The 14,564-nt window shown below is 38.3% G+C and overlaps 1 protein-coding gene and 1 non-coding gene across 2 annotated transcripts; one reads left to right on the forward strand and one right to left on the reverse strand.

Annotated features, from left to right (window-relative positions):
• Positions 1-416: 416 nt before the first annotated feature.
• Positions 417-10,476, forward strand: ninj1 (ninjurin 1). The gene is made up of 3 exons (XM_028447396.1): positions 417-646; positions 8,761-9,004; positions 9,911-10,476. The coding sequence occupies exons 1-3, from the start codon at positions 590-592 to the stop codon at positions 10,045-10,047; spliced, it is 438 nt and encodes a 145-aa protein (XP_028303197.1). The 5' UTR covers positions 417-589; the 3' UTR covers positions 10,048-10,476.
• A 2,281-nt stretch (positions 10,477-12,757) lies between these two features.
• On the reverse strand, positions 12,758-12,892 carry LOC114464145 (U6atac minor spliceosomal RNA). Its single transcript, XR_003674169.1, has one exon. It is a non-coding gene; the product is annotated as a U6atac minor spliceosomal RNA (small nuclear RNA).
• Positions 12,893-14,564: the final 1,672 nt, after the last annotated feature.

Raw genomic sequence — 14,564 nt, forward strand, 5'->3', positions numbered from 1 at the left:
TATTTATTTATTTTAATTTAATTAGTTAATGAATTTATTTATTTTGGGGGGGTTGCATTCTCATTAAAGATAATTATAAATCAATGTTTTAAACTGTTTATTTTTCCCTTTCTAAAAATATCGTATTGTGAGACCAGTATCGTGTGATCATGAATTTATATAGTCCTACGTTATTATTCCCAGTTTGTAATACCATATAAGGACGCTAGAGGTCGTGAGAGTCCAGTAGTATAATGTACTGGATGATGATGATCAGAATACGAGTCACCGTCTGACATCTACAGTGACCCGAACACTACATCACCATTACTCCACTGTCCGGTTAACTCTGAGCCTTCATGGGAGGAACATAGACTGTAAAAAAAAAAAAAAAAAGGAGGAGTGGCTCCTCTGTTCATTTCTCCTTGGAGCCTCCAAACAACTGCCGCCTCCGTATCGAATGGGCGGTGGTGTGTACTTTTTTCTGCCGCTTCCTCTCGGTGGTTTATACACACATACCGCTACTCGGCTGCTGTTCTCTGCCGCCTCTCCGCACACTACCGCCGACCTGAATGGTATCAGTCCGCTCACACAGCGGTAGACCTACACCATGGCGACGGAGGAGCACGAAATGATGCGCCCGGAGGGTACTAACGGAGATGTGGAGGTGAAACACACACACTGCTCTGGGTTCAGAGATGTTAACCCGCCTATGTCGTACCAGGCTCCGGCTCAGTCAGGCGTGAATCCCGGTTTTAGAGGTCTACATGTCGGTTATAGGAGAGGGTTTCTCTGCGCTTCGTTATTTATTATGTGATAGTCTGATGTAACGGTACAGTGACAGTGTAGCCGCACAGATGCATCACTTTACACAGTGGCTGTCTGCTGGGGCTCCTCCACTGGTGTCAGTTTACACAGTAACAGACCAGTACTGACTATATAGAGCTGGGTCACTGACCACAGTTAGGTAGGGTCGCTGTGTGTCCATGAGTCCAAAGTGTGAGAACAGAACACAGCAGGTTCACTGTATGTTTAAACTTCAGGGCAGGGGTCACCAACAAAGAAATACTACTACAATGTCCCAGTTTCACTTTAATTAGAGGGAAAGATAATGAAGACTTTGCATCTACTAAAAAAGTTAGTGAATAGGCCTATTTAAGTTTCAACATGCGACACTTTATTTCTCTTTTATTTATGCCATTGTTTCATTTTCTAGCTACCACTTCTGAAACATTTTATTAGGGAATCATCATTTACTAGCCATTAACTATTCTTTTACTAACCATAACATGTTCTTACGATTTAACAATTATATAAGATTTCATAAAACTCAATTTTCTTTTTTTAATCATAATAATTATTTATTTTTTGGGGGAAAAACATCACAATCTAAACACTATATTTGCAGCATTTTTAATGGAATTCTATCTGTGGTACTTGAACACATTTGTCTCAGTTTTTCAGTGAAAGTAAACATTTAAAGATGGTTTATGTAAATGATCAGGTCCAACAGTATTCAACTCTACTAAGGCTCTGACTACATCTGTCATATAAATTTATCTTTGTGAGTTTGAAGCCTGGTCAGTCACACTTTAGATGGAGTTAACTGGTTACCAGTGCTGTGTTAGAACTGGCCTGAGGGAATCTCACATGGTCCATGCGGGCTACCAGGGGCCCGCGGGCACCATGTTGATGACCCCTGCTTAGGGTGACAATGTTTTGATTTCCAAAAAAGAGGATACTTGTGCTGACCTCACTCAGCATACCTAAAGTACTCTACGTTTTCTTGAATGTACTTTGTACTGGTAAAAAAAAACAATATAGTAGATTAATAAGGTGTTATTGTCTATAAGGTTTATAAATACATTTCTCTCTTTATAACAAAGACTTAAAGACCGTGTAAAGCAAACTCTGACATTTTCTTCTAAACACATTAAACAGGTCATACATGTATTCCTTAAAACATATGCCAAGCCATTCAACCATCTATCATTTAATTGTGGAACGAGAATTCAAAAACTGTTTCCAATTTCTGTGTTCAGAATTTAATGGGTGGGTCAGAAATCATGGCCGCGTTAGGTAACGGAGCCCTCATTAGCATAAACCCGACCCTGCTACTGAAGCACACCAAACATCCGTGGCCTCCAGCGGGCGCAATTCAGCCTCTAGCCGAAAACAAACCATATACTTGGTCTGAGGGGACTAAAACGTGTCCGCCGGTGCTACATTTTCCATGAAATGAGCACTTTCTTTGCACAGCGAATGTTTGTGTCGCCTCTAGCGGGCGCAGTTCTGACTCTACCCGGGAGAGATGCACATATTCGGACTTGGGCGGACAGACCTTTCTGCTGACACCTCGTTTGGCCCGATCCGATCAGTTTTGGAAATTTCCCGTGTGTGGGCGTGGTAGCACCTCTAACTGACACACCCCCAGCGTTTCAGAGCATAGAGAAGTGCTTGTTTTTACATGATTTTGAGACCTAATTTTATATACTTGGCAATTTTTTTCATCTTTCAAATTTGGCTCAGTGGTCAATGACACATTGGTGACTCAAGTCAGGCTCACTCTGTGCATTTTAGCTTGGATTGGAAGTTGATTGCACTTCATTTTCATAAAAACTACTCTGCACTTTTGTGGCACTTATGTGGTTACTTTTTTAAAGGAATTTAAGAACTTAGAACCAGAATCTGTTGTTTTTTTCAAAATGTAATTTGTCAGTTTGATAAACATACCACTTGTTTTTTTATAATAGTTCTTGAATTACAGTTAGTTACCAATTACTTGTTTTCGCAAGATTTAAAAATAATGACATAAATGGTATTTTATACCATTTTGTACTTTTATTGGTCAAATTTGTAATTATTGGTATTGTGATACATCGCAATGTATATTGTATTGTTTAGTATTCTGATATATCGGGATAAATCGTATTGTGACACGCGAATTAGGGCAGGGCCAAAAATGTTTATCACAATATCAATTTGGAAATTTAAGCTAGAGAAAACACTTGCAAACTGCACAACTTTATTGGTGCAAATTTAAGAAAGGAACAATTTCTTTTCAAATCAAATAAGCTCTTTTATATGTATATATTATTACACATGCATTTGTACCAAAAACAATAGTGCATACAAGCAACTGGCCATTGTCAGGGCAAAATTGTTAGTTATGTTTATTAACATATTTACTCATAGACCTTATTCTTTTTAAGGCTTTAAGTTCAGACTTTTCATTTCTGCTGTCTCATGTTTTCTGCTCTCTTCTCGAGGTCAGCTTCCCAAAACACATCTTATCCCTCAGACACGGAGGCATCACACACTCACATGCCTACACACACTCACATAGTCACACATACACACCCAATACACATCCATTCATACACACAAACACCATACACTCACACACCTACAACACTCACGTCAATCAGGAGATACCAGAGAACTGTTTGTTTTGACCTAAAGAAGAAACTGTCTCTTTTCACTCTCTTCTTTCACCTCCTCTGTCCTCTTTATCTCCTGGGGAGAGGAGGGAGGGGGACTGAGGGGGAATATACGTGATGAGTTCGAACTGTGGGCCACTCGATCATCGGACGTCCGCCCGGGCGGTCACTAATTTTGTCCATCTTTGTACTCTTTTTTATTTAGTTTTATAATAAACCTTTATTATAAAATCATCAATGCCTCGCCTGGACTCCATCACTCAACCAGAGCAGTAAATCATGTCTCCAAATGAGGTCAACCGCAAATTTGCCGTGACACCATTCAAATGGAAAAAAAATAAATAAAAAAATAGACTGACAATTCCAATATACATGAACATGTATATTGTCCACAGATGTAAAGTATTTGCTTTGCAACATAAAACTGTCATATGCGAAAATAAATATTTTAAATAATAAAATTGCACAAACCCTTAAGTAAACATAATAATTTAAATTAAATAATGCTAATGGATGGAAAAGTTATGCAATCATTTGTTCACGTCCTAAGATTCTTAGTCAAGAACACCAACATGTTTACAGTTGTGGGCTTAAAGCTGATATCCAGAGTCTCTGAGAAACGTCTCGATGTCCCGCCCTAAACAGCCTCACTTCCTCCCACTGCCTCTCCCAAGCTACCAGAAGCCACACCTCTAATTTTCTGCACAAGCATCGCGGAACATAACAAGGTCCCATTGATATATGTCTATGGGTCAGGTAAAAGCCAAAATCATATTTACCTGTTTGCTGTTGTGACACGCGGCCTTGTTTCCTTGCACAGTTCTACATTCACTTTGATTGACAGTCTCAAAAACACGAAGTCGAAGCCTATTTGGCTGGGCGCACTCGGCAATCATTTCCATTTGTATAGGGGTCTATAGGACGAAGGACATTTGCTGCACCGATTGTTTGCTGAACTACTTTTTTTGGCTTCACGGCATCTCCAGTTAAAGCAGACGCCGTCTCACGTGCTTTTACGGCTTTGCTGTGCTCCGACTGGTGCTTATGGTTTAAATGGTGGAATAAGTTGGTGGTGTTTCCTCCCTTTGCTACAACGCTGCGCTTGCATGTTTTACAAATATAGTGGTCTGATGTATGTCAGACAGGCGAAACCCAAACCAGCTCCAAACTACTGAAGTTGCACCTTTTTTGGAAACTATTTCTGGTTGGTCAGTCGCAGTCAGCGCGCTGCTTTCCGCTTCCTCCTCGGTTGCGGAAGACGCTTCTCGCTCTATAAAACAACGGCACTGCGCATGCGCGTTTCACCAAGATGTTATCGCGATATTTCAATTTCATACCTTCCCCCAAAATTACTATCACCCTGAACGGTATAATACCGCCCTGCCTTAATGCGAATCATATCGTCAGAATCATGGCAATGCACACCCCTATTTGTTATGCATTATAACAATCTGCCCTTCAAAAAACTCATATACCTTGTTAGAGTCTCTCAATCATTGAAACAATGAGAAACATCTCCTCCTACAAATTAAAACTATAACATAAAACACAAGGTTTATATAACAGTAAATAATCAATAAATATACACTTTAATAAACAACTAAAAAAATTTATCTCATCGACCCATGCTGACTCTGAGCTTCATTTTGTCTGTTGTCTGTGAAGATGGGAGGTGATGAGGTATAAACCAGATGGTGGGAAACGGGAGGCTCAACTCATGGTTTTAGTGTCCAAAGAGGGAGGGGCGTGTCCACTCTACATGTAATTAAATAAGAAGAAATAAAAGAATAGTTGTTATATATTGTCATTGTATTGCACATGTTCATCAAAAGGAAAGCTGAAAGTGATGGAGAGAAATAGTCAGATGGTCATGGTCTCTCTCTCTCTCTCTCTCTCTCTCTCTCTCACACACACACACACACACAGAGTGAGTGAGAGCGTAGGCTACATGGAAAGTATGACATACATGCTCATGTACTGGTCAAACATAAACATAACGTAAAGGCTTGGTAATGTTACACTAAAGAAATTCATCTAATAAATCATTAAGCCCAAATCCAGAACACACAGTTTAAACTAACAGACTCTCTACCTCTAAAAACCTCCCCCCACACATTACAAGCATCAATTTACGCTCATGTTAATGTACGCAAAGCAACGAAATGTAAAGCTACAAAAAAGCAGAATAACATTTATTCATCCAGAAGTTGAACGTGTCTTACCTTAACCTCCTATAGGCTAATTTTCTTCCAGCGGCTCATTCGTTTTCAAACCGCTCTTTAAGTAAGTAAGTAAGTTTGTAAGTAAGTAAAAGTTTATTTATATAGCACTGTTCAGGAGCAGAAACGTCACAAAGTGCTTCACAATCAGAGAAGTTAATACAGAACCATCACAATGCAGGAATACAGACAGATTAGCTAAAGACAAGTCTGAACAGATAGGTCTTCAGCTGCTTTTTAAAAATGTCCACAGAGGTCAGGGCTCTCAGTTCTGGGGGAAGACCGTCCCATGTTTTAGAGGCCACAACCTGAAAGGCACAGTCACCTTTGGTTTTTAACCTTGTGTGAGGAACAACCAGCAGACACTGGTCAGAGGACCTCAGGGATCTGCTGGTATTGTAAGGCCTAAGCAGCTTAGTGACATAAGCTGGAGCTTGACCATGCAAGGCTCTAAACACAATAATAAGAACTTGTACTGATGCAAAAAGTAATGGGGAACCAGTATAAAGATTTAAGAATAGGTGTCACATGAGACTGTCTGAATGATCTAGTCAAAAGTTTGGCTGCAGCTTCCAGTAGGTGGTTCACAGAAGTGACACGAAGACATGCAAACAGTGAATTACAATAATCAAGCCTTGATGAAACAAAAGCATGGACAGTCATCTCCAGCTCAGCTCTGGATACGACAGATCAGAGTTTCGCTATATTCCATAGGTGATAAAAGGATGAGTGGACCCAACTACTTACTTGGTGGTTTAGATTCAGAGCCTGATCAATATGGACCCCCATATTGTGATGGAGTGTGATCTCCATCATACAGAGTGCCCAGGCCTGTTCACCAGATCTCACCAGATCTCACCAGATATCACAATATATCGTGACATTTTTTTATACACTTAATATCAAGTCATGCACCGCGTGTAAAGCTAATACATGTCACATTACATGATGGGGACATACGGAATCTCATAATGAGGAAGTTCACAGTAAAATCAACTCTCTGTGAATGTTTGAAAGGAAACAGAAGTTGAGACAGGAGTGGATGAAATAAGAACAGGTCACTCTCACACTCTTGTGCTGCTTTACAAAAAAACCTGGCAGCTTTTCCCACACAGAGATGACGCTCAGGGTGACGTATAGTATAGACGACCTGAGCACAAGGTAGCCTTTGTTGGACCAAAGGACGACCCTCCACCTTCCAGACATAGGCTGAATTCACAAAGGATTGTGTCTGTTGTTACAAGTTTTTCTTTAATCTCAAATGACTGTAAATGAATCATGATGGTGGAATAATAGGAATGACCTGTGAATACCTCAGGTGGTTTTATGATGTTTTGAGTCTAGGAATTGGTAGGAACGTCACATTGAGGAGGTCGCATTGACATGAAACTTATGTCATCCTGGAAGTTAACTCTTTCTGTTTTAACACACTTTCACTTCCTTTTTAACCATCAACACAAATGGGACTGAATGTATTTTAAAGAAGCTGAGTTTGATTTCTTTCACTTTATCTAAAGCCTGGAAAATGATAAACCCTAAAGTAAAGTCTTTGTTAAGGAGACTTTATTAATTTTGATGTTTTTACAGTTTTAATACTGAAATGTTTCAAACAAATAATTAAAAACAAAAGGTCAAGAGACATGTTGCTGATGATATTGATACATTTTTTATTTTATTTATTCAGTTTTTTTCCGACATGGTTACATTCACTTTTTTTTTTTACATTTTTTTTTTTTTTGTACATGCCAAAAAAGGAGACGAGAGAAGCAGTTTGCTTATCTGGGTCCCGTCCCCTGTTTTACCATCGCAAATTTACATGGGTTTACATGTCTCTCTGGTCATGTTCTCATCTGTAGTCAGTGTTGTCTTTTTTTTTTTTTATTCCTCCTCCTCTCTATCGTTGTTTGTGTTGGCCTTGTTCCATGCCAGACGTTGTTAGCAATCTTCCAGTGCAAGAATTGTTCTTCTTTCGAAGGTGCTTGGAAGTTTCTGTCCCTTTTCATCCATAGTGTCACCACTCGGGAATGTCTCTTTTGGACACACAAGTTTCCAGCTTGTTTTGTCTCTACATCAAGGCTAATCCAGCTGTTGTTAGTTCTATTGGCAGTGTTGTATTTTCCACTGTTAGATTTAACTTGTATAAACACACTATTATATCTTAGTTCATAAGCAAGGTAGTAATTTCATTGTACAGGAAAACGTGTTTCTAACTGCACATATGACAATAAACACTTTGAATTTAAATTTAATGTAATCCTTAATCACCCCACCACCTAGCAATTGAAATGAATAAATGACAGACCTTTTTTACTCTTGGTTTCCACATTTAATTCAGTCTCTGTAAAATAATCACAGTCTGAGTTTTGTTTCCAGTGTTTATATAGATCTGGGTCCACATCCATGATTACCATCAGTAATGTTGTTGTTTAGGTGGATCCTTTGTATTTTCCCAAGTCTTCCATCGTTTTGATGAGGATTGGTTTGCGTTTTCATCAAATTGATTGGATTGTTGCTAATCTATTTTAATTTTTCTAAAATTTTAGGCGACCACTGATTTAGTGGCTCCTGAATAGATTTATTTCTGTAGTTTTCATAATTTCCGGTCATCTCACACCTGGGGTGAGACCAAGACTGACCCTTTATTTGTGATTTTCCTCTCTCTCTCTCTCTCTGTAGTGCCGTTGCGTACTCATAGGAGTACACACGTATCCCCATTTGAGAAACACTGACTTAACCATTATACAAATCCACATTGACCCCTAATTATAAGTTTACCTCTTAGTATACTATATAAGAACCCTAGTTAACAGTTGTCAGAACATTCTCTATAAAGTATATTGTTATCCCTCTGTTAGTAGATTTCATGTTTTATTAAAAAAATCTCAGGGTAAGTTGTGGTCATTTTACACAACCTTGGTGATATTTCCAGTCATTTAGTTGCTGATCATAAATTCCTTCTGATGGAAACAAAAGCAGAGAACTTTTCCTGTGTTGCACAAGTTTTAGGCGTGGGAACAGCGTTTCTCCATTACATAGGCTCCTTCAAGTTTACTTTTGGACTGTTGTTGATCATTATTTAACATCGTGCATTTACTGATGTCTGCGTGTGTGCTTGTGTTCAGGTCCCAGCGCGGGGGGGTAGCGGTCGCAGGAGACCAAATCAGCCTCTGAACATGAATCATTACGCCAACAAGAAGAGCGTGGCGGAGAGCATGCTGGATATAGCTCTGCTGATGGCCAACGCTTCACAGCTGAAAGCGGTTTTAGAACAAGGATCAAACTCTAGCTTCTACGTACCCCTCATCACACTCATCAGCATCTCCCTCATCCTTCAAATCGTGGTGGGAGTTCTACTGATATTCATCGGTGAGCCCCCAGAAATCAATGTTCAGTTTTATTCACACCACGAGGTTTTTATTGTATTTGTTTATCTCTTAAAAACGATTGTGTGAATCATTTACAGAATAATCAGAAACTTTATTTGTCTTTAATAAAAAGTTTGTCATAGCTGGAAGGGTCACAATGAATTTAGACTTAAAGCTAACACATATCAAACAAAACAACATACAAAATACAAACATTTCCATAAAACTAAAGTAGATGTTCACACATCACAACAATGTCCTGGCTACTCAACCCACAAATCATGTTTATTTACTTAGGGCTCTATTCTCCCATGAGCATAAGTCAGAAAAGCCGCGCAGCGCCACTATACTTAAGTCAGTCACCGTACGCCTCCATCTCAGTTACACACTCTAGGTGGAGCAGCCCTGAAATGTGGCCGTTCCCATTTTAATCTGGCCTATTCTCACGTCTGCCTAAATTCTGTTCATCTCACGTGCTTCTGAACCTGGATTAAGTGCAGCGCCCCCATAAGGTGAAACATTATAATGCACGAGAAGTATGAATTTAGTGACAATTTACACGCACTCATTATTGCAGAAGAGACTCCCAGAAATAATCTATCCAAACTGACACTGTCAGCTGTGCAGCTGTGTCTCCCTGTGCCTCAATAGGAGCTGTGAGACCCCTCCTCCTTGTTGGCGTCCTCTTATCTCAGCCTAACAGAGAATGCTAGTAGCATAGTTTAGCTGCAACCAGCACCTGTGACTCAGCTATTTACAATTTACAAAAGCCCTCGTCACATATGGGTAGATATCCTGTCCTATAAAAACAATCATGTGAAAAACACGCCTGGTTAAAGAAGCTGAGGAAGCATGTTGTGGAGGTACTTTTTGCTTTTTCAGTGACATTGTTTTTTTTCCCCAATAGTCAAATGGAATCTAAATGACGAGAAGATGCACTACAAGCTGAACATTATGGAGAACTTTGCCACAGCCTTCGTTTTCATCATCGTTGTTGTGAATGTCTTCATCACTGCCTTTGGTGTTCAGCTATCTAGTAAATAAATCCTACACGCCACACTCCCCAGGAGAAGGGGACGTGTGTGTGTGTGTGTGTGTGTGTGTAGCAAACTGGACTGCATGAAGATGCCTTTTATGATTCAGTAAGTCGGGTTTTAAAGTGGACATTTTATGAGGACCAAAGCTGATCAATGCTCTTTATATTTTTATGTGCGTCTCCAAAAAAGGAGACCAGTTGTTTTACTCAGGAACAATACACTTTAGTTCACCCTGATGAGTGTTTCCTTGCCTTCATGTTCTGATTCTAATGTTTTTAAATTAAGGGTGCACCATTTTTCTGGCCGGTCAACGATCACTAATTTTTTTTAAAAGCCCGACTTGCCGATACCGATTTTGGCCGATCCCGATTTTTTTCCATAACTGACATCATACACCTTGAATGTTCCAATCTTTTTTTTATTGTAAAACATTAAACAAAACCTGTGAAACAATACAAACGTGTTGTTTAGAACATTGCTGTCCAAAATACTAAATGATATCAGTTTCTTTTTAAAAACTAGATAAATGTGTCCAACAGGTTACACTGCAGACCTGTTTGGAGCTCTTTGACTAAAATAAAGTGCACAGCTGTATTTTGGTTTTACAAATAAAGAAAATCACAGGGTTTGGGGTAGATGATAAATAATAATCTACAGGACAAACTAACAAAACATCTTAAAGCACAAATAAAGTGTCCTGAGTTTCCTTGTCGTGCAAAAATAAAAAATGTCCAATTGCATCAGCTTCGTACATCCGACCGTAAACACCGCCCTCTCAACACAATGTTCCCCACCACTTCACAGTCACTGGGTGAATTATGAACATAACTGATTGCCACAATATTATCCATTGTATGAACACCACCAATAACAGAGAAGCCCCTCCCCTCGACGCGCTCTCTTACCAACTTGTTTGGATGTGTGTCCCGAGCATCTTCGACACTGGTGACAAGCGTACTGATCCAATGAGCACAAGCATCCAACTACGGGGCGTGAGGCACGATTTAAACGCTCGAAACGCGTTTGGTGTGAACAGTTTGCATGTGGGCGTGCAAGACGTTTGCGGAGGTAGAAAAGATTGGCGTAAAAGATCGGTTTCATATACAAGGATTGGCCAGGATCGGTGCATTCTTATTTTAAATACACCTGTGCTTACACTGTGTCTACAAAAAAGAGAAAACTGCTGTAAAATCCAAAGAATGCAAACTTTACCCTCATTACTGCATGAAGAACAGCTGTATATTGTTACAGCTTTACTTTCAGCTCAAACAGTTTACATTCCTTCACAACTCAGAGGACTCATGAAGTGGACCTTTCATTTTTTAAACACTATGCAAGATGTTGTTTGTTGCATTTAGTCTAATTAACATGTATTTGTGTTGAACTAAATCTATATGTTGTTGTTTTGGATTATCACATTTTTAAACCTTGAGGTTTCTTGGCGTTGATCATATCACATTGTATGGCAAACAGTTATTGGTATTTATATTGTGGTTTACTAAAAAACAAAACAAATTTGTATGTTTTTTGTCTTATTTACATTTAAATGCAATGTAAAAATAATGGCACTTCTTAATTTACAGCATTTTTTATAAGACAGTACACAGGAAGATAAACCACTGCAATACAGACCAGACCATATCACACAATTAAACGTTTTATAACCTGCATGTGATTATAGTGTCGCTTACAAAAAACACTAAATTTTAGATAGAAGGTTATTAAAATATGAATCAATTTGGCAAGCTTTGAATGAGTTGCTAATGAAAATAAATCAGAGTTAATGAATAACTAATATAACTATCACAAATTTCTGACATTCCCAAATACTTTTTTTTTTCTAGATTTAGGTTTTTCATCATGTTTGTTATACTATGTTAAAAATATAAAGTAGCTTGATGTGATGTGCCAGCTCAGGTATTTTTATACTGCATTTTATTTCAGCTATATGTATATATGAGAAAGTGAAAGTATAGAATAAGTATAGTACAAGATAGTGTGTGGTGTTATAATTTGAAAAATAAATAAATAAATATCTATTTATCAATTACTAGACATTTCAGGTGACCCCATTTAAATTCCAGGCGACCCCATATGGGGTCATGACCTTAAGATTGGAAAAACACTGATTTAAAGTAACGGGAAGTGTTTCAAAGGTACAAAATATGAAATAAATTGATTTGGTTTGATGCAAAGACCACATAATATTAATATGAAGAAGAATAATGTGAATTTTAAATTAATGTTAAAGTATAGACGAGATTGACAATAGGCGTAAACACAATCTAAATCTAAATGTTTTAGATTGTTAGATGTTTTTAGATTTAACATTGAAATTTAGATTTAACATTTAGATTCATATTTAACATTTAGATTCATATTTAACATTGACATTATATTTTGTGAGAAAAGAAATATCATTAATTTCACAAATATTGCTGTAAATCTGGTCAAATGCATTATTTAAAAATTGCACGTTTTTTAAAAGTGGTTTGATGCTAAATGTTGCAAAAAATGACATACCCATACACAACACTATGACCGAACAAACGGAGTATTCAAACAGGAAATGGATAATGTTCCTTCTTGCTCGACCCAGAGGAAACAGTCATGGGAAATGCCGAACACACACTTCCTGTTCTCAGCTGTGTGTTGACACGTTGTGTTCAAACCAAGTTATTTACTATAAAGAAAGGTGAATGGACAAACGGTGAATTAATAAACTTTGTTAGAGATACCACGAAGTAGCAGGCAGTGCCTTAATCGTATATATATTCCAGGTCACATGGGACAGTTCCATCCATGTGCTTCCTGCATCCTAAGTGTTAACATTCTCTCCTTTCATACAACACGACAGTTATCGCGAGAATACGGCGGTTATATACCCACGAGTGATCAGCGTGTTTTTTTTTTTTTTTTTTTGTTCAGTGTTTTTATTGTAGGCATGATATAAAACAGAAGAAAAGGAAATACAACAATCTTTTCTTTTTTTATATATATAACACTCCCACCCTGTTGCACCTAAAAGAAAAAAAAAATGTAACCAATAGACTAGAAATATGAATACGACATCATTCTGATCAGCGTGTTTTTGACTCACGGTGTATTAATGAGTTATCCACAGAGGGGTATTCCATAAAGGCGGGTTAACAAACTCTGAGTCTATCCATAAACTCTGGGTCAACATACCCCGCGATGGGAAACTCTGGGTATCGGATTCCATTAAAGCTGGTATGAAGTGGGTCAATCAACCCTGAGTATGTAAACCTTGGGTTACTTACGTGCACGCGTACGATAAAAAGCCATCATCAATGGATCAAAGAATACTCAAACTGCCATGACAACCAAACGGAAGATAGTGATTTATTCACCCTGATGGGTGAAATAAGCCGGTGTTTGATGAATATGAGCCTGTTCTAAAGGTGCGTTCAGTCTTCAGTGATTATAGTGGCTTAAATCACCCATAATTAGTCACACTTTTCGGTCACTTCATCACTTTATTGCTTCAGTGACGTGACGAGTGGTGAATAATATGAATAAAGTGTGTCTGAGGAGATGTGTCAGCAGCATATGATGTCTGCATAGAGTCCTCCTGTTACACTGGATATAAAGACAGTGGCTGCTGCTTCATATTACATCATTTAAATTGATTTTTAATGTAATATTGTCGCCAGAGTCATCTCAACGTCCTTAAAAATGTCATAAAATAACACTGAAGCAGAACGCAAACCCACCACCCATCGCTTTCGAGAGCAGCGTCACAATTCACTGCACCATCATACCTTCAAAGATGTGTAATCTAAAGACTGAACTGTATAACAATATAAAATAACAATCGAGCTTTAAAAGTGGATTTATTTAAATTGTCATCTCCTCCTTTATATTATCCACAGGTTTGTATTCAGAGAACTTTACTACAGACGTCAGTAGATGTTTTAATGCAGATCAACCTCTCAGTGACTTTCACTTAATGATCCACATCTACAATGTTATGAAGAAAACTACCGTTATCACAAAAAAAAAAAAGACGTAAAGCAACACAACATTAAAAATGATGTGAACACGTCTGTGGTGTGTGATGTTACTAATGTGTTTCAGAGAAAAGTTAAGGTTTATTAAAGTGTTCAGAAACGGTGTTCAGGTGGGCGGAGCCAGGTAGAAACCCAGGGTTTCTTTGATAAAACCAGCCAGCGACCAGGTTTAGTTCACGGACAATGTTGCCATGGTAACATACTCAGAGAAGAACATACCTCGCTTTTTGGAATGGGATACTCTGAGTTTCCCTTATTTGAGCCTGAACATACTCAGAGTTTGAACATAACCCGCTTTATGGAATACCCCGGCCTCAGTAGTATTATGTTCGTTTTGTCTTGTATTGGTGTGATAGAAATTCTCAACATTGGTGTCTGTATGGCGAGAAACAACGTTGCTTTGTGTATTTATTTACGTTAGTTGCTATAATACCCATAATGCCCTGCGCCATGCCTTGTCACCTTATTCATTAAATGAATCACGTGATTTAAA

This window comes from Gouania willdenowi, chromosome 5, assembly GCF_900634775.1.
Source record: "Gouania willdenowi chromosome 5, fGouWil2.1, whole genome shotgun sequence".
NCBI classification, from domain to species: Eukaryota; Metazoa; Chordata; class Actinopteri; order Blenniiformes; family Gobiesocidae; genus Gouania; species Gouania willdenowi.